Source organism: Pezoporus occidentalis, unplaced genomic scaffold, assembly GCF_034315485.1.
Source record: "Pezoporus occidentalis ecotype Australia unplaced genomic scaffold, CSIRO_AGI_Poc_V1 ctg39, whole genome shotgun sequence".
NCBI classification, from domain to species: Eukaryota; Metazoa; Chordata; class Aves; order Psittaciformes; family Psittacidae; genus Pezoporus; species Pezoporus occidentalis.
Window position 1 is genome coordinate 1,663,349 of NW_026915713.1, and position 27,141 is coordinate 1,690,489.

A 27,141-nucleotide genomic window follows, 5' to 3' on the forward strand; every position below is an offset into this window, starting at 1 on the left:
ATCAAATAATAGAAGCACATGCTTCAGGCTATGCTAAAAAATACCCCTAGAAATAAATACTGCAATTGTGAGGCAATTTTGTGAGTCAATATTGACAGGCAAGACACCTTCCTCTCCTTATGGACATAAAAAAAGAGAAACTTCTTTCCCAAAAAAGGCTTGGAGGGGAGTAGACACAGTCTACCTGAAAATTAAATCTGGGAGTCTCCAAGAGCTTCAGGATCCTCAAAGCACTGATGCTCACAAATCTGCTTGAATATTTTGTGTTGTTCTTCAGTGGAGGAAAAATGTTGACTAGATTTACTTTGATTTCCAAAACCAATTTGTAGGCTCCCTGAGCACCAGGCATGCTGGGTTACTGGATTACTTAACACTTCCACCTATGTGCTTCTGAGTGTTTTGGCCATGGGACCATGGATTACTCTGTCTTCCCAAAGAGGATGCTGCTAGGAGCATAGCTCCCTCCTAACACCAGGTTAGTGTTGCTGGTCATGTGCTATGGCCTCATGCTGTGGGAGAAGGAAGAAGAAATACTTCTTGGATTCATAAAGAGAGGAACCCGGAGGGGTCAGTAAATGGGAGATGAAGTGAAGTTGACTAGTGTCATAGCGATTGCTGTCAGCAAGCTACTCAGAGCACAGTCCCTTGCAACTTCTTTATAAGGAAGGACAAAAGACTTAGGCTGGGGAAGAGAAGCCATCCAGCCCAGTGATGGATGTCCATCTCTGCAGTGGGTAAATAAGCTAGGCCAGCTCCCACCACAAAATAGCAGAAGCTGGAGGGCTAAGCCCACTTAACTTTAACCAACTTTTGTTAATGTGGGACCTTAAACCACACATTTTGAGGGATCAAGAAACAAGACTGCTACTGGCTGCATTACAATGAACAAAATGAGAAGCAAAGTGACTGCATGTGGGTCATAAAAATAATAGCCGGTGGGAAACATGCGGAATCATTTAAATGATGCAAGAGAAACGATATACATCTGAGTATATTTTTCATAGGCAGAGACGAAAACTGGTCCTCCAGCAAAGCTGGGGTACAGCCAGGGACTTGGATGTTGCAATGTTTTAATTTGCAGATTTCCTGTTGCCTAGCAGACTCTCAGCCATGAATTAAACAGTCAAGATACCATTCCAAGGGAGAATTAGGTGCCTTAGTAGTCCTAGTAACCAGCACACTGAGCATGAAGTTACTTACACTGGCCTGGAGAAACCACAGAACAGAACAGGACCACAGTCAGAGACAGCAAAAATCTCTCTCTCTGCTCAGTCTTGAATCTCCTCCTGGAGGTAGGTGTTCAAGCCCAGTTAACTTTGTCACAAAACCATACTTTTCTGTTTTCTTCACCTCGCACTGCACTGAGTATCTCAGTGGCTAGATCACTCTCCGCAGAGTATGAAAACCTGCTTCAAACCTCCATGCTGCCTGATCCGTGGCAAGCATTTAGTCATGACTGCTGCACATCACATATGACCACCCACATTATATCACGTCCACCTGCACCCTCTCCCTCTGCAGTGACTATGCAAACTGAAATGCCTTCAACAGGAGAAACTGAGAAAGGCTCACCTTAAAATACCAGGCAAAGCAGTAAGCTGAATACTGATGGTGGATGCCAGGGAATGACATTCCAATTTTTGTTCTAAACCAGCTAGGGAGTACGACTTTGCAAAAATGCCCCACTTCCCAGGCCAGCCTTCTGTCTACTGGGTAACATCTGTCAGTACATCCTGAAAAGCCTCATTTTTGCTGCTGGCAAAAAGCAAGACTCAGTCTGATGATGAATGTGAAGGCCAACCTCCCCCAGCTGCGATGGGGGAAGATGTGCTATTTAAGAAGTTGCTCTGCAAGACCTTGGGGGTAAGCGGGGCTCTGAGAAGAGCGGCCACACCAAAGCTGAAGCTGCAGTAAGTGTGACAACAGACAGAGGTTTAGGTGGACAGCATGGCCTTTCAACTGTCCTTACAAATCAGGATTTAGGTGCCCTGAGAAATTTACACATCTGATACTAACACAACAATGCCATACCTGCCTCTGTTACGCACAGTAAGGTGAAGGTGCAGATAAACTTTGCAAAAGCTTAATGTGAAAGAGTTTCACAGCCAGTTCTTCGTCAGTATTTTCTCACCCCTGTATTAGGCATGGAAAACTGATAGACAGCCTCTTGTTATCTTCCCTTGTGTTTGCTACCTTGATAAAGAAGGCTGTGCTCTCCCAGAGGAAGAGAAGGAAGCTGTGTATTTCTTCTCTATTAGATGCAATATCTGTTGAACTCTGCCAGAAATTCTCCTTCTCCTTGTGCTCCTTTGTTAAGCATACAAGAGTAGTATTTATGTGAAACCAAGTGAGAGCTACATCCAAATAACAACTATCCCAAAGAATATTTATGTGATTTTATCCAGCTAATAGCAAAATGCTTCTGCATGAACAGAATCTATTTATGTAATATTATTTCTGCATATTGCTTGCAGGCAACCTCTCCTCTGATTCTGGTTGGCATGCAGACCCTAGGGCACTGAAGGAACCTGCTTTAAAATGATTTAAAATATACTTCTCATTGCCAAATTTAGAATATTCTTGAAAGTCTAACCTTAGAAAATCACTTTGAAATTGCCTTTAATTATATACGCTTTAGACTCATATTACAGAACCCTTGAAATTTAAGATAAATGTGCACTAATGCATTTCCAATGCATCATTTCTCCCAGCCTCAGATTCAGTGTATTTCTGTCTCTGTGGATCCCAGGGAAACTCCTGTAGGCAAGTGATTTTCAGTCGTGTCTTATCTAGCTGCTTAAGACAGGCTTCCCTACTAGATAAAGCACTGCAGCTTGAAACCATGGAAAAGCAAAATGCAGACCTCTTTGCCCGTAATGACTATCCAAGGAAACATGCTCTCAATAAACAAAAGAACGTTTCAGTTAATGATGCACATGCCAATAGCCATCTTGTTTTCTGCTAAGAGAATATTCTAGGCTGAAAAGACTGAGATAAGCAGGACTCAAACAGTGTTGTTGATGTAGATGTTTGATTTGACCAGTTAGTGAAATATGCTTCAGAAAACCTTACCGAATCTAATCTGAGAAAGAAGAGTCAAAAAACAGATGATTTTTCTAACCATACAAGACCATCTCCCAACTCTCAACAATACCCCAGACTACTCCCTTGTTATAATTAAGGTTATGTGGGGTATTATTGGTGGCAAAACTCTGTCGAATAAACAGGACCTATTTAGCAATCGGCTGGACAAAACAATAACAAATAGACCATGAAAGCAATAATCCTGTGCTGGCAGAGATGGACACAGGATGATCTAATTGACCTTCCACATTTAAGCCTTGTCATCTATCACTGGCTACAGGCTACAGAAGAATGAAAAAATGTGTAAGATGAAAACAGGTTTAACAATAGAAAAAGAAAACACAAATGCAAATGCAGAATGCAATACGATTGCTCAAGATGCAAATTATAACCAGACCCAGGGACAGATTAAGAAATGATGAGTATACTCAGAGTGCCAGACTCCAAATAGTAGGTTACTGTAATGCCTCCTTTTTAACCCCACTCAAGTCACTTAGACAGCAGTACACTTCCTTGCCAGGACTTGGATTTCTTCACATTCAGGACGTAGGTAGAAATGCACATTCAAAGCTCCAATTTTATTTCTAGGCCTACAGAGCATTAGAGACAACCTAGAGTTCATTTTACAACAGGAAAACTCACCTCATCCAAGGCAGCTGAAGGCCGGATAAAATCTGTGTCTGTGGAAGAAGGTATAATTGACACATCACCTCTGAATACAGCTCTATAAACTCTTGATTTCCCAGAGTTTATGCTAGAGGCTATGCTAATTTTTCAGCCGCAGTTAGCTGAAAAAAATGCCTTGGATTTCTATAATAATCAACCTGAAAATCTTCAGTTTGTAGAAGTTAATCTGCATTGCTTCAGTTTCTTCTGATTTATAATGTACACCCTGCAGCCAGCCCCATTAGGCTACCAGGGCCTAAGGACAGCAGCATGCTAAGTGCTTTTCCACACTCTTCAAGGTGTAACCACAGAAGGATTATCCACCTTCTTGTCCCAGGCTCAAGCATATCACCTTACCAGGCAAAATAGAGGAAAAGAGACTGTTCTCCCGCTGTAGAACTGCTCTACTTCCTTCCTTTGGGAAACACTGGATGTGCTTCCCAATTCCTGGTAAAGAAGCAACTCTAATGCATCCCCACTTTGTTCAGCTGAAGCTAAAAAGCAGAAATTCTTTAAAAGAGGGAAATCAAGGAAAAGGAGGAGCCACAGCTCTGCTCTCTCTCATCTCTGTTACTCATCTTGAGGTCCACTGACCTCAAGGTTTTCTATAACATCAGGAGGTGGCTCCTAAAATGACTACCCCTTGCTTCAAGGGGCTTTGCTGGGAAGCATCACTGCCTGTTGGAGAAAACAGTAGGAGCCAGTCATTCAGACAACAGGTTCTTATGGGTTGTCAGGACCTATTAGCTGGTAGTATGAAAGTGACCATTTATATTGCAGTTTTCCAATTTCTTCTCCTGCCAGTAGAATTCATAATAAGTTTAGGCTCATTATATTCCTCAGACTCTTTAACAAAAGCAATTTCTGCCCTCCATTTCTAACAAAGGGTCCCCAATCTCAGTATTATTCCAACTGCTCTACTAAATAGTTACGGATCTCTACTGAACAATTTCTTTGCAAATCAGATTGACACAGAGCAATTTTCTTGGCCAAGAAAACCAAGAATTCAGCCAAAAAAAGAAAAAAAAAAAAGCATTTTTCCCCTCCATTTTCAGGCAAACACACAACTGTAATAATATTTGAGCATATTTTATCATCAAAATCAACTATTTCACTCTTAAACAACTCACACTATTCAGCCAACCATCCAACTAAACTGCTGGTCTGTCCAAACAATTACTCATATTTTAAACCAATGATAACAGGCAAGACAAGGGTTTCCATAATAAATAAAGTGATCATTTTTAGTAGAAACCATACTTAGTGTCTGTTTCTCCAATATATATTTTATATATTTTATGGTATTGATGTAGCTAATACTCAGATGACAGCCAACAGAGAATAGAAAAGAAACCAAGGCTGGCATAGATCCTACCTCATCCTGAGTTTCTGCTTCTGCGGCAAGAGTCAGGAAAATGAAAGGTCATTCTGCCATAAGTAATGAGAAGGAAAGTGGTAGGTGAGCCCACAAAAAACAACAGAACAAGATGAGACCTTGGGATTTCAAATACTCTTCCAATCATATAAATAGAGGCTACTTCCTTAGGGTTTAAATCCATACCCCACCTTATTGCTCTGTTGCACGTTATAAGTAGAGGTCCCAATCATTTACCTGACTAGATTTCCACAGTATGTTCCCAGGCAAACTGCTATCACTAGGAGAACTCAGGTCATCAGTGTCCCGTCCAAAACATATGCTGCTCTACACCTGCAAAGGGGTGGGCATTGTTACTGGCATGAAGCAGACATGTTTGGAGCCAAGCACATGGCACGTTTTGGTCCTTCCAAGCGCCACACCTCAGGACACAGTGTTCAACAGTAAAAGTATTGACAGCACAAAATAAAGCAGCTCAGTGCACCACTGCTGGCTTGCCACCATGGTGAGGAGGAGGAGAGTGAGTGTCTGTCTTAGCCTCTGGCACCCAGGCACAGATCCCTTTCCTCTCTAACCACCCATGTAGGCAGTTGCTAAGAGGGGACCCGTCACTATGAAGCTGGCTGCATCCAGACCCCTTTCTCACAAGAACCAGGTGAAAGAAAGACCTGGGACCTTCAGAGCACAAACCCAAGCTTTGGTGGTTTGGGCGGGATGCTGGGTTTTGTTGTTTTGGGTTTTTTTTTCAGGCATACATTTATGTAACAGGGAACACCTGAACTAACTGAAATCTAAGTAACCATGTGGGGAAGGAACAGGGAAAGGAGTGGAAAAGCTTGGTCTTCAGTAATTTACCTATAATAACTTCCGAAACTGGCTAAGCACCTAAGCATGTGCAAAACTGCACAGCCTGAAGTCTTCCTCTGGATCACCTCCAAGACATTAATGCATATACAATAATAATTAATGAGATTACAGCTTTTGTGAGATCCCATTATTTCAAACTTAATGCAAGAACAACAATTTTGGAGGGGTCAGTTGCCCTTTCTTATCCAAAGGACTTGCGCCAATGTAAAATTACTAAGTGGGAGGAGATTAAAGCATGTCACTGGAAACTGGACAATTTAATTCCCTGGAGATACACATCTGGTTTTATAGTTCATTCTTTGATATTTCTCTTCAAAAGCCAGAAAAAGTACAAGCAATTGAATACCAATTAAACCGTTACAGTGTCTGCAGGGCTTTTTTTCCATTACAGGTTCAATAATCTAAATGAGGCATTTTAGTTACTTCTACAGAGTCCAGATTTACAGAAACACACACACCACCAGGCACACACACACATATGCCGTTGAATGCTGAAAACCCTGGTTTATAAAATCAGTTCAGAGGAAACTCTGAAGCAACAATGAAGTTATGTATCTAACAGGACAGCCAGCAGAGAGGGATCATTTTGAAGAAAGGCACCCCTTTTGCCCCACTCGGAACAGCTGTATTTTTGACAATAAGTCAAAGTGAAGTACATTCATCCATTGTAGTTACAAAGGCATCATACCGTTGCAGCAGGGACTACTGAAAACTTACAGCACTTGTGCTTTGAGTTATAAATAAAGCAACCTGTGGGACTGGGTGCTTAATGCTTGTGATTCAACAGGTATTCTTTACTCCCTTTTTTCAGAACTTAGGTATTGATGCAACAGATTAGTTGGACACTTTAAAAACTGCCCTATCCAACTTTCCAGATGCTCCAAATCTACAAAGCAAAAGGCAACTGGTACCAAAATACAGTCTTTGGGTACCAAACTTACAGACTGGCAAAACCTTAAGCCAAGAAGTGGTTAGGTTTCCTGCCTTCTGCATAGACTATAAAGAGGATGTAATATTTCATGGTAAAAGATTGCCATGGAAGATATTTGCCTGCACTTTTTTAGCAAGTTTATTTGGCAGATATAGGAGAATGGACCATAAGGTATTTTTCCATCTCTAGCGTCTATTATCCTAATTTCATCTTGGAATAGCAGCCCAGTATCCATTTGTAGCAGTGAAGGCTTAGAAAGGTAGTTAAGCATAGACATTAAAACACAGGCTGCTGGAGCAGCCAACACGATCAGTTGTCCATATCTGGTAGCCAGTAATCGGATAGTCTAGCCTTTTGCCTTTAAGACTGAAAATATCCATCACCATAGAGTGGGAATTCATTTCTAGAAGAACAAACAGAAAACTTTGAAAATAATCTTCTAGGCCTGTGCTGGAGGCATCTCACCACCCTGTCCTCTGTCTTTGTGGTGATGTGTTGCATTCTGCGGAGAAGGCTAAGACAGACTCTCTGAAATCTTGTGATGTTTTTCTCTTCACCTTGTCACAGCGCTGCTGAGTGATGGAGAAGGATCTGAATGGTCTATTCTCTCTGGAGTGAGAGAATAGTGTCAGCGCTGCTCTAGATTTCAGATCTGGCAAAACGTGCCTGAAGGTGACGTGGAAGAACAGTAAGTTTTAAATGACATCTCTGTTCTCATATGACTCTTGTGAAAGTCTGCCATTAATAACATAAAGCTTTCTTAAAAATCAGATGTTATTCCTGGGTCTCTCATACTGAGTATGTCAGCACAACACTGAGTTAAACAAGGCAAGCGCTTATTTCAGATGTGGAGCAATAAGCACCAATTATTTATTTCTTTTAATGAAATTCTCTAAGTAGGTTTTAGTCCCAGCACCATTGGTGCTCACAGGCCAGCAGTGCTCCATAGATAAATTAGTCTTTCTTGACATAAGCACTCACAGACATTTTTCTTTGGAAGCCCTAACACAGTCGGGTCTTTTGTGGAAAAAATCTTTCAGACAAGCTTTGAAGATAACTGCTACAATGAAGGATTAATTTTCTTAGTTTCCTGATCCTGGATCTGTTTGCTGTAGCGTGGTATAAAATAAAGAGAACCTTCCTTAAAAATGACAGATAACAGCGAATGAAACCAATTGTGCAGATTACAACCTTTGAAGTTTTATTGAAGATCATATTAATTGTCCAGAAAAACATTAACAACCATTGACAAGTCCTCCTGCATTATTGCTCATGGTACCAGGCAGTTCACAAAACCTACATTATGTTCAAGAGAATGAGAAGTGTACTGTGGACAATTACTTTATAGTGCACCACGAATTTCCCCACCAACTTTAAAATCAGTCTTTCTTTCACCACTTTTTCAGTGCTTGTCAATGCTTTTTCAGTGCACTCCTAAGGGTCATTGGTTCTTTCCACTTGAAAACAAATTAATATAAATGGTGCCCGCAAGCACTGAAATATTAAATGCTACAACAGAACTCTACAAGATTAGTAGTTTCACAGATACATCCAGATTTAGATTTACACATCCAGAACATTTTTCTTACCTGATCTAGCACAGAAATTGTGAGCATAGTGAGCTGGCTGTGATCGACCCTGGAAAAAAAAGATGGTAGTGTAGTTTGGGAGCTAGCCTGAGATTTGGGAGATGTTAATTTTACTGCTCCACTACGACACTCACATACAATCTTGGGCAAGTCATAAGTCTAAGATGGGAATAACATAAGTTGCATTAGGATCTTATGAGGACAAATTCATTCAGGAATACAATACACTCAAATCATAGAATGATTTGGGTTGGAAGGGACCTTAAAACTCATCTAGTTCTACCCCTCCTGCCATGAGCAGGGACACCTTCCACTAGACCAGGTTGCTCAAAGCCCTATCTAACCTGGCCTGGAACCCTGCCAGGGATGGGGCAGCCACAGCTCTTCTGCTCAACCTGTGCCAGTGCCTCACCACCCTCACAGTAAAGAATTTCTTCCTTATATCTAATTTAATCTCCCCTCTTTCAGTTTAAAGCCATTCCCCCTTGTCCTGTTCCCCTTGTAAGAAGTTCCTCTCCAGATTTCTTGTAGGCCCCTTTAGGCACTGGAAGGTGTATCCGAAGCTTTCTCTTCTCCAGGCTGAACAAGCCCAATTCTCTCAGCCTGTCTTCACAGGAGAGGTGCTCCAGCCCCCTGATCATCTTCATGGCCCTGCTCTGGACTCACTCCAGCAGGTCCATCTCTTATGTTGGGGGACCCAGAGCTGACAACATAAATACGTAAAATAACTATGCAAGCTCTGAGGCTGGAAGCTTAGCAGGATAATTTGTAGGAAGAATGGCCACAGCACTATATAAAAGGAATCTTTACCCTTCATTCCTGAAGATAGATACTCCACATGGGAAGATGATGGGAAGCCTCAGAGATGAATGCCTACTTGCATTTCACATACAAAAATAGCCTTCAGGCTTCAGGCAGGATATAAATCTGGTATATCCACTGAAGTCAAAATCTTGTGTCTGCAGTGTCACTCTTGTACCACTTCATTATCTCAGCATATCAAGTACAAATACCCCCACATAGCACCTAATTCCAAACACCTTCCAAAACTCCTCTGCTTGCTGCTCTTTGCTGGGTAACTGACTTAACCTGCTACAGAACACTGCTCATCTCACATACTACTCAGGGTGGGACTTTCTAGGCAGTGTTTTCACACATTGAGTCCAATTTATGTGCTGCTACTTACACCTTACCCACAAAGGCAAGGGCTGTCTCACCAAACCACACTCAGAGAGAAAAAAACCCAGCACATCATCACACCAGGTACCCAGGCATGGTCTTTGAAACACCAGAGTCAGAAAGTTTCAGTATCCAAATTAAAGGAATCCCAGGGTTCACAGACTAGGAGGAAAGAACAAATTTCTCAGTAAAAATAAGTAACCACTGGGATTCAAATCCAAACAGGACAAAGCCTAAATCAGAAACACATTATGCTCCAACAGGGCCAGTTTCACAGGGTTGGAAACTTTTATGACCCAAATCAGTTTGGAAAGAGAATTTTTGAAAGGAAAACAGAAGTAATAATTAGGAGGCATTAAAAAAGAGAGCACCTAAAGATCTACAATCACACACACACACACACACAAAAGGAAATCTTTGCTGCTGTGACACACAGCATGGCTGGACTTCTCTATACCTTAAACTCTTCTAACCTGAAGAGGCTGCAAGTGCCCTAAGGCAGCAAATTTCTTCACCCCCCTTGGAGGTGCTAAATCCCATGGACCAAACATGGACCAAAAGCCCAGTTGCAGCTCCACTCCTGATCCTCATGGTTTCTCTGGGTTAACTTTGACACATCCTGTCCCTGGATCACAAGAAAAGAAAGCTTTCAGCAGCCAAAACATAGTTCTTAATTTAAAAGAAAAGCACAATAAAGCACAAATTGTGAGTATATAGCCCCCACAGGCAATACTTCTACTTTTATTTTATCTTCTTTCCCTCAAAGACATTGCCAATCTGTGCTGAAAAACGCAGCTAATTATTTTCCTTCTTCAACCTTCCACAATTCCAGTTTAACAATGCCCACTGTGACACAAAAGACCATCAGCTGCTTGCTGTCTCCTGCCAGGAGGTTCTTTGGCAATTCATTCAGGAGCTGCAGTCTCCACAGTCAGCCTGAGGTGTAGGAGTGATGTGACAGAGACCACAGTTTCATGATCACAGTGAGCCGATCCAGCAGCTCACCTCCAATGGAAGAAAACTCCTTGCCTTGCAGTACTCTTTTTCAGCAAAAAGAATAGGTTTCTGCTGGCATAGGAAGTTGAACTGGCACAAGAAGGCTCCAGTAAGAACCAGAGTCAGTGCAAGAGAGGGCAACTCTGCCGAGCACAGTGTGAGAAAAGCCAGGATTAGGGAAAGGAAAAGGCACAAACACCCTCTCCTTTCAGCAGCACTGCATTGTCACATTAGCTTCCCTGCTTGTGAAACCGCAGGCTGAGGACTTGCTGCAGAGCTATTACTCATCTGCAGAACCTTTCACGAGAATTACTCTGGTACTCTGAAGCAGGATTCATATCTCGCCCATCAGCTCCCCAAAGCACCATACATATAAAGTAACAATCTAGTGAAAGGGGGAGTAAAATTAGCTGTACAAATATTTACATAACCTATGAAAAATGTACAAGTAGGCAGCAACTCTCAGAACTCAGAAGCCAGAAAACTGATAAGGCAGCCAAGGGAAATAAATTCTGTGACCACCAAAAGACACTGAGATTTGATGTTTGGGCGTTTGCTGTCCTGTGTGTTTGTTGAATTCTTGGGTGTTGCTGTATATCAAAAGCAAATTGCTTCGCTTTTGGATGGACAAAATAGGTTAAAATGAAGATGCAGAACTATTTAATAAATATTTTTATCCAACATTATAGAAGCAGCAGCTGATGCACATATATGAAATGATTGTGAATTAACTGGCTGCACAAAGAGTTTCAGTATAACAGTAGACATCACCAACAAGAGTAAGTCTTAAATGAACAAGTCTGAACGGTGCATATCCAAGAGCTCTTGAAGAGCAGACTGACAAGCGCTCTAGACTTATTCCTCTCCATTTCCTAGAATAAGACTAACATGACTGCTTTAGATACAGATCTTGACATGAAAGATTAGGCAAGTCAAACCTCAGCCTAGATTTTGATTGTCGGTGTGCTGCAGAAACTGAAGATATCTGGAATAAAGAGACTGTTGTGCCAGTTTTGTAAAAGACAAAGTACTGCCCTGCCAACTTGGTCTGCTGTACCGATCTTGATATGATACCAAATCAATGAAAGAAAATAGAAAGGAAATTAAAACAGTCAATATCACTCAGAACGGGCATCTGGAGCAGCTTCCTCAAACTTGTAGCGATTCCTGAAAGCCTGCTATCTGAAACTGCCTCAGCGTGGTTGTGAAGAGAGGAATGAACCGAGCAAGGTCTTAGCAAGCTCACAAGCTTCCAGAAGGCTCTCCTGGCAAGAGGGAGGAGGGGAAGGAACATCGGCCACTTCCTAGAGATTGATCCATCCAATTTAAAGAAATTAATGTAATCGTTTGTGGCAGTGGGAGAGCTTGCAGCTGCTGGCTCCAGGAAGCCCGGACAGCGAGGAAACACAGCGCCAACACTGCTAGAATTAAGCAAGAGAGGTGAGCACCCAGCAGCTGCGACTAGGGAAGTGCAGTGGCTTCACGTCCCTGCAATGACAAGCTTGCACACACAGCTTTGTCATTGTGAACAGCTACTTCACAGCATGGCAACTTGCTCTAAAATCCATGCTGGCTATTTACACGTAGAGTAGCTGGCATGAGATAGGACTTAACACCCCGCCCCCTCCCAACCCTGCTGTCAAAACCTCACCCTGCAAAATCCAGGGGTCTGTCCTGCAAAGGGGAGACCCCACAGGCAACTAAGCACCATTTGCCTGCTCCATGCCCTGCATGCAGGAGGCTGCTACCCCAACCCAGGCAGGGGAAGGGCAGGGAGAGCACTAACAACTGTGTCATTACACAATTACATTTGCTTGTTTTTCCCTTTTTTTTGCCTCAGAAGATAAGAACTGTTGGAGAAGTATATGCTGTGGGGCCTCAGCAGATCTACTGCCAGGACTTGCTGTTTGAGGCTTTCATCCAGCCAGTTTTAATCCAAATTAGTAGGAGCTTCAGAAAGGGATTCTGGCAAAGTCACAGCTGGGGAGATTTCCACCATTAACTCTGCCAGGCATATAAAAATACAAATTAACAAAAAAAAGAGAAAGAGGGGTGGGATATAACAGTTCTTTGGCACAAACATGTTTTGGTTTGCTTTTAGAGTAAAAACAAAAAAGAAAATCTATATTTAATTAAAAAATAGCCCGTATCTTTTTCTTCTTTGCCATTTTTACGTAAGACTAAAAATGCTATTCTGTGGTTATTATGAAACTAATTCATTACTGAGGTAGACATCTTCTCTGCTTTATAAAGAGGCAAGGCGGCTGTGGGTGAGAGGGGAGGGCGTCCCTGTGTGGGGTTTTGGTCGGTCATTCCCCTAGCAAACAGCGGTAGTTTATCAAGTTCAGCCTTACGGTTTGTCAGGTCGCTCCAGACAACAGCCGGACAGGGAGGCAGAGCAAACGCAGGCAGTGCTTGGGCACTTGTGCACTTTCTCCCAGTATAAACAAGCGTATTCACCACTGTCCACCCCAGCTGCTTTGCACTGCCAGGACTGAGCAGAGGCATCATGCTGCTGAAGAAGCTGCTTTCCAGTAACCACTATCAAAGAACCACCCCATAGCATTATCACCTTTGTGACAGCTCCTGTGCAAGCCATAGAGACTAAAATATGACATTTTACAAAGACCAACTTTGACTACTAATTACTGATTATAGCAAACCAACCCCTTTTCTCATGTACTTTCATTACCTTTTTCCAGGGAGTGTTGCGTTAAGGAATGAGGTACAAGCAAAGGCATACAAGTATTCTCTGCCACATACACATTTTGAAGAGAAACTTCCCAAAATATTCCTAAATTGGTAAGGGGATGTATATTAATGACACACAAGGTTCTCTCCAAGACAGAAGCATATGTCCTACAGTGCTGCTCAGATTCTGGTTATCCTAGTCTTTGCCACGACTGTTACTGCAATAAACACACTGCACTTGCGAGCACTTCTAATCTCAAGGTGTAACAGCTTTATGCACACAGCCACCATAGAGAAGAACAATTTATAAAGGCATGGACTGTGGACAGAAAGGCATCATTACACCCCTCGCATGCATTCACACAAAGAACAGGACCACAGCTCAGTGGAGAAGACTGCCTGTGTGTAAGGACCTATCCTAACTGAACAGATCCAACTACTCACAGGATTTTCTCCACATACCTATGCTTCATCTTTAGCCAATAATCATAGTATTTTATGAACCTTCCCTATTACTTATTAAGAACTTTCATAGCTAAACTTATCCTGGACTGAAATTGCCCACTTGCATTTCTCCTGCTGCATTCAACAGAAAGAAAGATAGATGAAGGTTTAGTCTTGCCTCCAAAATGCAGTCACCAGCATAATACCCACTGTTCAGTGGAAATCTCCGCTACCAGTCTCAGGACAAAGCAAAGACACTTTGGGCTGTCCAGCCATGGCACTGAACATCCATCCTTAGTCACCACTCAAGAGGCATCCCATCTCTTGGGACAGACTCTTATAGAAGGAAGTATTATCATTAACTGCTATGTGACTATTTTGCCAGTGGTATCTCCTTACGGAGATAAGATTGTTTAGTTAGGACTTATATATTTGATTAGAATTAATCACTTATCCCATCATGTACAGTAACAAGAACTGTTATTTTGCACTTTATTAGCGAAAAATTTGTTTAAAAGAATCTGTGAAGAAAAAGTTTTAAATTAGAATTTTATACAGCAAGTGGCATTTTCACTAAATAAATACTGTGGCCTCCATAGTAACAGTGCTGGTTTGACAGCTTTAGAAGGTAAGATTTTTTTTTTTAATTTAAACCATTTTTATGTAAAGCAACAGAAATTCTGGATTAGAATCTCAGATGATCATTGACAATCATTGTATCTTTATACAAAACAGTCTCTTTTCAGCACTCAAAAATGGAATCTGAATTAATTTGGGGGGAATTTTAAATTAAGCAAAACATCCTTTCCCTACCCTGTTGTACTCCAAATACTCCTTGTCAAACCCAACATGCAGGGTTGCAGCTTCCTGTGCTAAGGTCTGCTGTGGGTTGCCAGCAGTCTATAATCCTGGGCACCTTACTGAATGTATAGATGCACAAGATTGTAACAGTGGCAGAAAAGATGTTAAGATCTTCCTCCTACCAATGGATTCTACCTTTTAGCTGTCCACCTCATTTTAGCAACCTACAAGAATTAAGAACTTCCTTGGCAAACCTGCTTTGAGGTTCAATGCCCTTAGAGCAGCCAGACAGATTGTCCTTTCTCTGGGACCTCAGGGCTGATGAAGCCTTTTGGCTACCAGAGAGCTGATGTCTCTTTTGAGTGGTGTCCTCCCCACCCATAGGCTCAGGAAAGCTGTAACTGGTTAGAAGCACTGTACAAAATAACAGCAGCCACGACAGAATACTGCAATGAGAACAGTTGCCAGGATACATACATAAACAGAGATTTTTACAGCCTAATAAGCCAGTATGAGAACACCAGAGAAATACATTTAAAAGGGTAGCATGGAGACAGGTAAGATATATTGTGCTGGTTTAAGTTATGTGATCACCAAAATTAACAACATAAAAGAAGAAGGTTAAAAAAACACATTTTTTCCAAGTAGCAAGCAGAAGAAAAAGGCAGAGAGCGACGCCAGCCTCTTCGTTCTCCTGGGCACCCACAGCTCTTTTCAGGGGCAGGGAAGAAGTTTCCAGACTGAAACGACAGCCTTGTTCAACTCTGGACCTCAGTTTAAACAGCGGATGAAGCTAAGCAGCAAAGAAAGAACACATTTGATGTTTATTCCCAGCTTCTGTAAAGGGGTGAAAAGGAGTCAAGAAAGAGAAACATGGTGGTATGGGAGCTGTGCCAGCAGAGAACAACCTTTGCCTTTTGGAGGCTTCATCATCCTCCTGTCAGCTAACTCCAGAACTGCTTGTTGTCAAACAGGAAAACCCGTAACAACTGTGTGTTATCTGCTCCAGTCTTGCCCATGTCAACTGGACATTTCTGTCTCTGGAAAACCTGTGGCCAGAGGACAGTGTGAAGTCACAGGGTCATCATCACTGTGGCACCCTTCTCTCATGCTCTCTGTATGTTTTTGTTTTTTTTTTTTGTTTTAAAGACATGAAGCATCAATGCAAACAGCACTGGTTGTCACAGCAGCAACAGAAAGCATTGGTTATGAGTTTTTTGTCTCCAGGTCTTGTTTCCATGTGGATTCTCCAATATTCTCCAAGAGCTGAACTCGTACTATAAACTTTTCCTTCAAAGACATTATCTAGGTCTTTTTCTTCAACTCCTTTGCCTATTTCAACAGAATACGTCACTCCCTGTTATCTGTAAGACCTCATCAAACCATGACCTTGTGTCAAATTTGTTCAAATTGGTCACTAATTACAAAAAGTATTAGAGCAAGAGCACACAATTAATGCAGGTAAAAATCTATTACTGCTACTTTTCTCCTTCTTCTTCCCACAGATACATGAGAGGATTGGCAGCCATGAATGCCACCACCACCAAGCAAAGGGATCCAGTGAAAAGAAGGGGCTCTTTCCCTTTCTTGCTTCCACAAATTGCTCCCCACAGCAAGAGACAGCCTCTGCCCATACGACCTCGCAGCCGCTTCCAGCTCCTTCCTCCCTTCATCTAATTTGCTGCAGCACAACAAAGCACTCCAAAAATAACATTTATTTTTCAAAACTGGAAAATGGCACAAACCGCCCCACAGGAGAGAATGACAACGGCATGAGTTCAGCGCGGGCTCATGAACGGACATTCCCTGCCAGGGACAGGAAACTGGAACCTCACAGAAAGAGACTGAATGGAACCAGATCGAACAAAGCGCCAGAAACCACGGCCATCGATGGCCAAATCCTGCCGAAAGGATAACTCACCTGCCTGTCAGTCCTTCACTACAGTGAGCACAACGACTGTGTCACGGCTCTACAGCCATAAACGCCTCCGCCTTGCATGTCTGCACATACAATAGCCTGGAGAGCATGCATATGAAGTGAGGAGAAATTTAAAGATGAGAAATATTTCCAACTTACAGCTTTAAAGGTGGGGATCAGCAGGGCCTGAACGTTCAATTTCAATTCTAAACTATTTTTTATTAGCGGATGTTGATGCAGTATCTCAAATGCGCTTACAGTTTCTGTTCAAAATGGTATCCTTCAGTAATGATAGAGCTGTTATGTATGAACTGCTAAACAGAGGCCACACCACTGCTGCTCAACGGACTGAAAGTTGGACAAGGCAGAGGAGGAATAAACTAAATCATTCTCTTTGAATAGACAGAGCCAGATTTGCCACTACCCTACATCTTGTATAACCATTTAGACCATGTCTATGTAGGGTAACTTTTATGAAAATGAAGTTATAAATGCATAAATCCATCTAGAAAAATTCCTTACCTATGAGAACAGAATGTAATTTTAATTTGTAAAGTAATAAAAGCTGAATGCCAAATTGTAATGCTAAAATTGAAGTCAGAAGTTGTACGAAGACAGGTTTTCAGAAGCAGTAATTTTTTGATGTAATATTTGAAAGTGATCAATTCAAATTCTGCTTTTGAAAAATGTTCTGAGCTTTGATCCTGCTCCAAGTTTAGCCCAGAATAACTATCATACAGCTGACATTAAAAGTCTCAAAAAAAAAAGTGATTTATAATGGAAACACAGAAAATAAATCACTATTTCAGAACTTCCCAACACACCACATATTAGATCCAGAAGGTCAAAGTTGTCATTGAGCATGTGAGCTCTCCCTGCTGCAGCTGAGGACAACGCACAGAAGAGCAAATTGAGTTAATGAACTCAATCAGATACACAGAATGACTCGTGCTTGAGAGGCACTTAAAGATCATAATGTACCAAGACTGTAACATGACCATAGTTAGTGACTTGCAGCAAGTTGAGAAGCAAGGCTTCCTCTGGCTAGAGCACGCAGATAAATTCACCAACGCCCTGCTGAAGAATATTTGACCATACCTGACCACCAAAATAAGAAGAGCCATTAACATCCTGAATTAATGTGCTTAGTGATTTTCAAATGAGATATTTTCATGATGGACATGGTGTGGATTCAGCAAAGTTTGCCCTTTAACAAATACAGTTCCAATTTCAAAGCTTTGATTAGGCTTAATACCATTAGGGAAGCATTACTGATTTTATGCTGTTGTTGTTACTGCTTTAACTATCAATTTCTGAACCAAAAATTGCAGACAGTGGGCTTGACCAAGAGTCAAGGTTTAGGAATGCAAAAGCAAATCCAAGGTACAGATGAGCTTCAGATGTGGACAGCCTTCACAGGGTTTAACAGGCTCTCCAAAGTTTGTCAGGTCACAGAGGCTTTTTTTTGGGGGGGAGGTGTGTGGGCACATGTGCACACATTTGTTTCTTTGTGGTTTTTGTTTGTTTTAAACACTTCTGGCTTCAGCCAGGGCAACTGGAATTCATACGAGCAGTTACTGCATGCAACAACTAAGAAAAACTCACAACAATCTTTTGGTTTATTGTATACCATGTACAAAAAAGCAAAACAAATGAAAATGATCATCTTAATAAGCAATCGTTAATCACCACCACGTGTGGCTGAAACAGCCAGATGTTTACAGTTTAAGAAGCCAAATAATACTACTACTTTTTTGTAAACATTAATGGTGAAAGAACAGTAATAATGGTTTTAGTCAATCATCATTAGTACTTGAAAGTACAAATATAAATTAAATAAGACTCAAAAAACTTGTACAATAAAATCTGCTATAAACAAAGCTAATTAAAAAGAACTGCTCTCAACCTGTGTTGTGGGTTTCATCTTGTTTTAAAATGTTTATTTTTCTGAAGTATCCGAATGAATGTTCATATCCAGATGTCCTTACCAAGAAACACGACCTTCATTCTTTCCTCATTTTTTAATCTGTTTATATTATATTTTACTTCTGATTGTCTTTTTCTTCCTTGGCAATCCTCTTTGTCACACCACTGAAATACTTCTCACGGAAAGAATTGTGTCCCCTGTATGGCATATATTGTCCATCCAACAAGTAAGAATTCTGATCTTGATCCTGCATGGTATCAAAACACAAGCATTAGATTTTAAGGTAGTACGTTCAGCATGTATTGCCACTGGTTTTCCTCCAGTCTTCGTCAACCAAATACAATCAAGAACAAAGCTGGTTTTTGGTTGTTTTTTTTCATTTGTTTTGGTTTGGGTTTTTTGTGGGTTTTGTTTTTTTTTTTAACAATTCAATGGCAAACGTTTAAGTCACTCGATTGGTTAAAAATATTACAATGCTAAGACTTCTACTAGGACTAACAAGAACACATACATTCTCCTGCAAAGTCTTAAAATCTAACAGAAGTGAAAATCCATACGCAATGAATACTCATTTGACACTGCTCAAATATAAGCTGTAAGCAGATAAAGGTTTTTTTACTGGTTATTTTGGGACTCTATGTACTCATTCAAATTTTCATTATTCTACCCTGCACAGCAAAATGATGCAAGTGTTCTATACCAAGCAGCTGAAGTTTTAACAGCGCTGCATCACTGGAAATATCTCATCTGACATCACCAGGACCCACTCTTTGGATGAATGAATGAGAGCAGAGGTACTCTGCCATGCAGACTTTTTATGAAGAAAAATATAGGGATAAGTTTCCAGAAAAACATACCATCTGGATAATTCAATCACTCAAAGGTTTGTGGAAGGCAGAAACAAACGGAACACAGGTGACTAAAAGGAGTTCCTACAGTTACTGAAGCACAACCAGAAAATTTTTTCTTGTTCAGCATTCATGTACTTTGGAAAGTTAAAGTTGACACACTAAATCCGTACACATAATACCCATAATATCTATTTGACATCAGCCAGGAATGTTATATATACAAAAATCTAGTTCATGTAGTGGCTTTATACAATTAAGATACTTGCCAACTAATGTTATCAATACTGTAAGATAAACAACACATCATACTTTAATCTGAGTGCTAATGAAAACCAATGGCAACTTTTAAAAACAGTTTTACACTTATGGTTGATGTCAGTTTATTATGTTCAATAGCAAGATGGAACTGAGATAAGCAGCCTCACACAGGACAACTGAGCTGTGCAAAGAGAAAATAAAAACAAGCGTACGAGAAAATTAAACCTCCATTCCACTAAATGTTTCAGAGTTATCTGTTCATGTCTGAAAACAAGGTTACTGTGGAATGCTTTAGCATAAGTAGTAGGAACATGGTAGTACATTTAAGTCAATATTTTCATACTACAAAAGTATTACTATGCAAGGATGAACTAAATCCTCATCTTCCCCTTTAGCTCTTTTGTAGCCTTTCCAGTCTTATACCTAGCAAGATCAACATCCCATCTTGCTCTGGATATACTAATTCACATTCTAAAGGAGTGAAACAAAAGGTTTTTCAACACAGCAAGACGTCTGCGCACATGTACAAAAGTGCCCTCTTCTGGACACAATGATATATTCTTCTGAAGCAGTTCTCATCTGCCACCCTAGCAGATAATTTAAGCATGCCACCGACTTAAATTAACCTGCTAAATGTTAAATGCCATTGGATACGTAACATGCCAAGCATGTACACCTGTAGCAGCAAATTAGTTCTATTTAAATACTGCACTGTTGGAAAATTACCTCAGTAAACCCACTGCAGACACAGCACTATCTGAGGTCTTTTGGTCACCTCTGAGAGACGGCCATCTCCAAGACATACTTTTAACATGTCCATGGGGAGCCTGGGAGGAAGAATACTACAGACAGACAGGAAACAAGCAGGATTTAAGACACACTCCTTTCAGAGCCAGCACCCACTTCTCCAAGTCTCTTATACAGGACCACTTGGAGGAAAAGAGCACTTCTTATTCCCCTAAATCTGCAGGTCAGAAATCCTTCTTTGACCTAAACACATAACTTTATACCTTTGGGATGTCTTTTAACAATAATTCTACATAATTTGTTTTGAGAAATGGATGGGATATTTCACTCTGAAGGATAATGATATATGTATGGGTCAACAGTATTTTAACATAAAAATTAATCCCACAACATCTAAGAGGTCACACATCTGTACACCATTCATCTTGATTCCTTAAGTAATAAAATGATGATTCAAGGTGAAGGGAGTAAGGAAGAAAGGAATCATCCCCTCTGCCCCCAGGCTGGTTAGGGCAAAGAGAGGATATAGTATGTGAGAGAACAAACTTTAAGCTAAACACAGCTGTAAGAGGAGCATCTGCATTCATCAAATGGAAGCAGGTTTGGTGCATCACTATACAGCAAAATCCATTTTGTAAATCCAGGCCTCATCAAAGCTATGCAAATCACTGTTCACTAGATGAGAAGAGATCTGCAGTCAGACATGGACTTCATGGAAGAGCTTACGAAGGAAGCTCCTGGCCCACATCACAGCAATTCCACTGTGAGAGCTCCTTTTCCCTACCTCTCCCCTGTACAGACTTGATTGCCCAACAAAAAGATGGCATTGCTTTAAAGAAAAATAACAAATTGGGAATTACTTCTCAAAAAAAGAGAAAACAAAGTAAGAAATCCCAAACTACCTGGAGATGCCACTCACTGTTGACATTTACTAGTCAAAACAGTCTTACGGGCAATATTCATTGCCCATAGAGAACTGATCAAAGTAATAGGAATTCTTGTATTTCAGAGACTAACAATTTTGGAATTGTTCCAGGCTGAGGAAGCTGGGGCTGTTCAGCCTGGAGAAGAGAAGGCTGCGTGGAGACCTCATAGCAGCCTTCCAGTATCTGAAGGGGGCCTACAAGGATGCTGGGGAGGGACTCTTCATTAGGGACTGTAGTGATACGACAAGGGGTAACAGGTTAAAACTTAAACAGGGGAAGTTTAGACTGGATATAAAGAGGAAATTCTTTCCTGCTAGGGTGGTGAGGCACTGGAATAGGGTGCCCAGGGAGGTTGTGAATGCTCCATCCCTGGCAGTGTTCAAGACCAGGCTGGAGGAGGCCTTGGGTGATATGGTTTAGTGTGAGGTGTCCCTGCCCATGGCAGGGGGGCTGGAACTGATGATCTTAAGGTCCTTTCCAACCCTAACTATTCTGTGATTCTATAAAATCTAACTTAGGGTATTTGATACCTACACAGGAAGCTGAATGGTTACAATTTGAACACCAGGGATAAGATGAATTTAACTCTACATAGATAAGAACTTGTCAAAAAATAAACTTCATGAAACAATTTGTTGTGACTATTTACACTATAATTTGCCCGGCCATCAGGCACCATGTCATTTCAATAGGGAAGCCAGTCAAAAATCCTTAGTTTGCATAGTGTAAGTTGGTAGAATATGCATTCTAAATATCTGACAGGAACATTTTACAGTAAGAGAAGATCTCTTGTGGAGGGTGGCAGTGTCAGTACTGCTTGTGATACACAGCTGAATGTAGAGACGAGTAGCATCTTTTTCCACTTATTTCCTTTGAAATAACTGTACATAGTTTTCAAAGCATGAAGTTTCCAATTGGTTATTCAACAGAAAACAGTGAAACTTCCCAAGAATTCATTTCCAAGTCTGATCAGCAATGATCACCCTGCTTGACATTAGGGCAGCTCCTTCCCTAGTCTGACAGCACTACCAAGATGACAAAGACTTCTTCCTTTCTTTGCAAAAGTCAGAAGAACTGAAGTAATTTGTTAACTGCTGGTGATTCTTTATTGTCATCTTTGGTTCTCACTCTGAATAATTTAAGTTCTCAAAACAGCAGGCTAATTGCTAACAACAGTTATCATGTTAAACTTTTGCTCTGAAATGTTTTATGACGACTTCTGCGACAACTGAAAACCAACAAGGCTCTTGTCAAAGTGCATGCTACCAAACTGCTTCTAGCTAACGAGTTTTCAACTCAACACTTACTTGCTCTAACGGCAACACTAAAAAAGGTGTGACATATTTCCAATAAATAATAAAGGAGTTGGAAGAAAGAGGAGGAAGCTTAAAGATAACAAGCAAGCTTTATTCCTCCTTAGATCTTGGCAGATACTAAGTGATACTGTAAAGGTTTGTATGAATCTAGCATGACACAGTTCAGCCACAGGGCAATTACCCAAATTCAGATTTTGTTTTAAAAAACCTAGAAATCTTCTTAGCCTTATGACAGCTTCCTACCACCCTACATCTGGTGCTGGACAGTAGCTATAGAAACCACTTGTACTAACGTTATACAGCTATAAACAGTACAGAGCAGTTTCCAAATCAGGGACAACAGGGTCATACCCAGGAACAGACACTGCTAAATTCAGCAGGAAAAATTCTACGCCATTAACAAGTGACCATGTGACAAGAAATGTTGGACCCATTCAGTATGGTGGATTTCTATGTCTGATGCTCTAGAGTCCTTTCATAGGCTTTCATATGCTCAGAGCTCATCCATCAGTCAAATTCTGTTTCACCTTGCTGCATAATTTCTAGGTGGCCCTCTTAGTCCTTGTCAATTAACGACCTCTCCTGCCTTTTTTTTTTTTGAAGTCCAGATTAGAAACTTCAGAACCAGGTTGCATTCACCAGCCACACAGATTCCATGTATTTCTGTAAGACAGCCAGCAGAGGAATGAAACAAATAATTCAGCAATAGCTGTAATAATTCAACATGGGGAAATCAACAAGCCTCAGAAAACAAAGGCAGACAGACTGATGGAAATTAAAGGAAACACCAAACAACCCTACAGGTAAACATTGTTAATAAGTTCACCCCTTCTGAAAACAGTTGGCTGACAGATTCCCAAGAACCCTCATGGTAAGTAGTGCTGTAGGTTTCTATAGTCCACTTTTCCCACTGATAAACCACTTACTTAAATTTGACATTTAAATAAAAAATAATCATGCCAGTTCAAATCTAGGTGGCATAGACTGAAACCTTTCAGCCTTACACAATTGTATTTTTAAGGCTTTTGAAAAATAAACTGGCACAATGGAAGGTATGCTTTTATTTGATTCGGGCTGTAAGTACTGGTTCAAACCTCCTCTGACCTGAAGCAGTATCTACTCGGCCAACAGCTTCCCAAACTTCTGCTACCACTTTATTTCAGTTCTTACATAGGAATGCCTACAGTCTTTGGAGAGCTGAACGGGTGTTTTTACTGCTTAAAAAAAGCCTCCCTTCACAGTTCAATGACGGCAGCCTCACACACAGTCTTGCCAGCTATAGTATCAATCAGAAAGTTTAATTTCAGGTTTAGAGGAATACTGGGGCAATCCATACCCATTTAATACCAGAAGGGACAATAATGTCCATAGAAAGAAGTAATACATTAGGCTAGTAAGCTCTCACCTCGTATCACTTCTGTTTTGTTCCTCTCCTGCTCCACACTCCAGGTCTTCACTTCTCCAAGTCTTCTGCCTTCTGAGTTTTAGAATACTAAAAGTCACTAGCTAGGTACTGCATTCACTTCTATTATTATGACTATAATTTAAGACTGGTGAGGAGGGGAGTTACTAATGACCACCATGGCTATCCAAAGAAGAGCCTTAAATGTTAAAAAACAAACAACTCTTCTGCTCAGACTGTCCACTTTGGAAAAGTCTATTCATATCAACACTGTGTTCAGTAAGAAATCTCCTTCCAGTTGGTGTGATTTCATCGTAAACTTAAGGAGAACAGACTGGATGCTCACAAGACAGTGACTTATATACCACCTTTTGCAAGGTTTTTAATCCAACTTTTATGATCTTCATGCTTATGATGAATTAGGATAGATCAATACTTCAACTAGACATACTCACTTTTTACATACACTCTGGTCTCCTTTATATTGCAAGCACAAGCAAATTGCACCACCAATTTCACATTTAGTAACTAATTAAATTCATCTCTAGTTAAGAGTTTAGGGTGTTAACAGTGGAATTGAATTTGCTGTGAAATCTGCAATTCATTATTGGTGGCATCACTGGGGAAACCAAAGGACTGCATAATGAGACTACACAATTTGTAGAACTTCTTAGCCACTTGCAAGTACTACATTAAGCTGAATTAAGAGGCATTTGAGAGTGCCTGTTACAAACCACTCTAGTAAAGCACACAGGAACTGTCTGGAAATGCAAATGCTTGTATATTCATAAATATTCACTTTTTGACTGGGGGGAAAAAGAAAACCAAATAAAGACCCAACTACTGAATTTTACAGTCATATCTGGGGAGTCAGAAGTATCCAATTCAAAGATTGCTCAGGTTATTAAGACAGGAAAAAATATTCCAGATAAGGGACACTCAGCAGGGAAATCCTGGATAGTTAAACAAGAAGACCCTAAACCAGCCCACGCTAGCTAAGGAGTCAATATGTATATTGTTATTTAGACAAGTTCTGCATCATCAGAAACTGCGCATGGGTCCTGGTATCTTTAAATTATTTAAAAGACATCTGGAGTCCCGAGTGTAAGCACCTGCACAGCTTTATCTAAGCAGTAAGCCTGCCAACAAGACTCAGGTGTTCAGAGCTAAACACTTCCAGACATAAACCTGTCAAAGCATGTACTGGAGAACAGGTGATGCACAAAACAAGAATAACAAATGATGAAAGTCTATTTGCAGAAGGGTGGATATATTTTTTATATCAGAACATGTTATCCTACAGCCCTGGCAGTAATAAAACTCCTGCAGAAAATTCCTACAAACACCCTGAGACACACATGTCAAAAACTTTCATAACTTACCCTCTTGGTTTGCTACTGGTGAAGTTGGCAGCTCTGGCTCTGAACTCCACACAGCATTTAAAAAAAACAGGTGCCGCTTGAGAATCTCAGTCACCATTAACAATATGAATGCAGCACTGAAACCCTGCTGTGTTACTAGTGCAAGCACCATGCAGACACAGCAGCCTGACCATTTCCTGTCATTAAAAATAGCTCTTCCAACTGACAAGGAATATACTAAAAACACTTGTTCGCTGCCTGCATGTGTTTTCATTAGGAATTTGCTTCACCTTTGTTTAGTATCTCTTTTAACAGTATGAGGCGACAGAAGCAGCAAGAATGGAAGAAGACCTGAATGAAATATTCCCTGATCCTCAAGGAATAAGCACCTTAGGAGAGGTACTTAGTGTGTCCCAAAACAGACAAACAAAAAAAAGCCGATGCCTTTCTGTACTTATGTCACTCTGTGAATGGGGTTCACAGACCTCAGTTTTCCAAGCAAAGCATATGCAACTTTCACAAGTAACTAAGTTTGGAAATTTTTATAATATAAAGCAGCCTGCTCAGGATGAAAAGTTTATAAAAAAATGAGGAGAAAAAGGAAAAGACCAAAACTAAAACAGTCCCAAGAAATGTGTGGCAATTTTATAAATGCGCTCTCATCATCAAACACTCAAGTATGATAGAAATAAGGATCAAATGCTGAACAGTATGACCTTTTCCTGAATGCAATAGCTCCTATTTTATAGGATATAATCAAGAATTCAAACTTACCTTAAATTCTTTCACCTTTTCCATAGTTATCAGGCGCCTTGATGTATGGCTGGAAAGCATCTGCTCACAGTTGCTAATAAGTTTCAGGCATGGGTGGCGAGGAATGATCTCTTCTGTATATCTGGAAGAAATAAACATTCATAGAGCTGTAAGCTCATGAGCTGGAAGTCTTGCATGTGAAACAAAATTCATACAGATTCTTCACAAAATGGCTTACACTAGAAAGTTGATATACATTTTAATCTGATTAAAGAAACTCAGGTATTGGTGATCGAGAGTTTTTACATCATAAATCCCATTTTGTGACAAACGCGTAGAAAAAATTAAAACCTCGCAGTACAGAGAATCCCCCCCACATATTCTACATTTCTGGCATTTCTTAAGGATAACAGTGAGGTGTTGAACAAGAGAGACAATACCAAATACAGACTTGAAATTAGGAAAAACCCCAAGCAGTACTACTTCTTTGCTTTGTTCCCAAATTTGCATATCTCAAAACAACCTTTCAGTTACTTCTCATGTATGTAATCAAGTCACTACTTCTGCTAGGTGAAATCAGAACATGCTTTTGACAAAGGAGAATCAAATTAATTCTCAACTTGTTTTTTTCTGTTAGACAAGACTTTTGATGCATCTATTACCCACCAAACTGCCTCTTTCTCGTACAAAGGCAGGCAACTGCCACAACATCGTAAAAAGTTTCTCTTCATGACCACATAAAAGCCTGACTGCAAAGGAATTAAAAGAATTTAGACTCAACAATGATTTCAATGTCAGATTGAAAGAGTAAACTGGAGTGAGATGCTATCTTACAGAGGGAGAGATCATTATCGCTTTGTTAAAAAGCCTTGTCTGTTAGCATCAATGCATATATTTCTACATTCTTTCAGGTAAAACTCAGAACATTGTCAAGTAAGAAATATAGTAACTTTGTTTTTAATTTAAGGTAATATACAAGATCTCAAATAACACATGAATCTGATGGCAGGTGTTGCCAAATAATATCTGATAACGCTACATATTAGTAGACAGTATCTT

General features: G+C 40.5%; 1 protein-coding gene across 4 annotated transcripts in view; it reads right to left on the reverse strand.

Annotated features, from left to right (window-relative positions):
- Positions 1–18,142: 18,142 nt before the first annotated feature.
- LOC134170704 (tRNA (guanine(10)-N2)-methyltransferase homolog) overlaps positions 18,143–27,141 on the reverse strand; it is a 45,238-nt gene continuing 36,239 nt past the window's right edge. For all 4 annotated transcript variants that reach the window (XM_062632371.1, XM_062632368.1, XM_062632369.1 and 1 more), the window contains 2 exons: positions 26,104–26,224; positions 18,143–18,715 (listed from right to left, as the gene is read on the reverse strand). In XM_062632371.1, the coding sequence (XP_062488355.1) occupies positions 18,584–18,715; positions 26,104–26,224 (253 nt within the window). In that variant the 3' untranslated portion in view covers positions 18,143–18,583. The remainder of the gene's footprint in view (positions 18,716–26,103; positions 26,225–27,141) is intronic.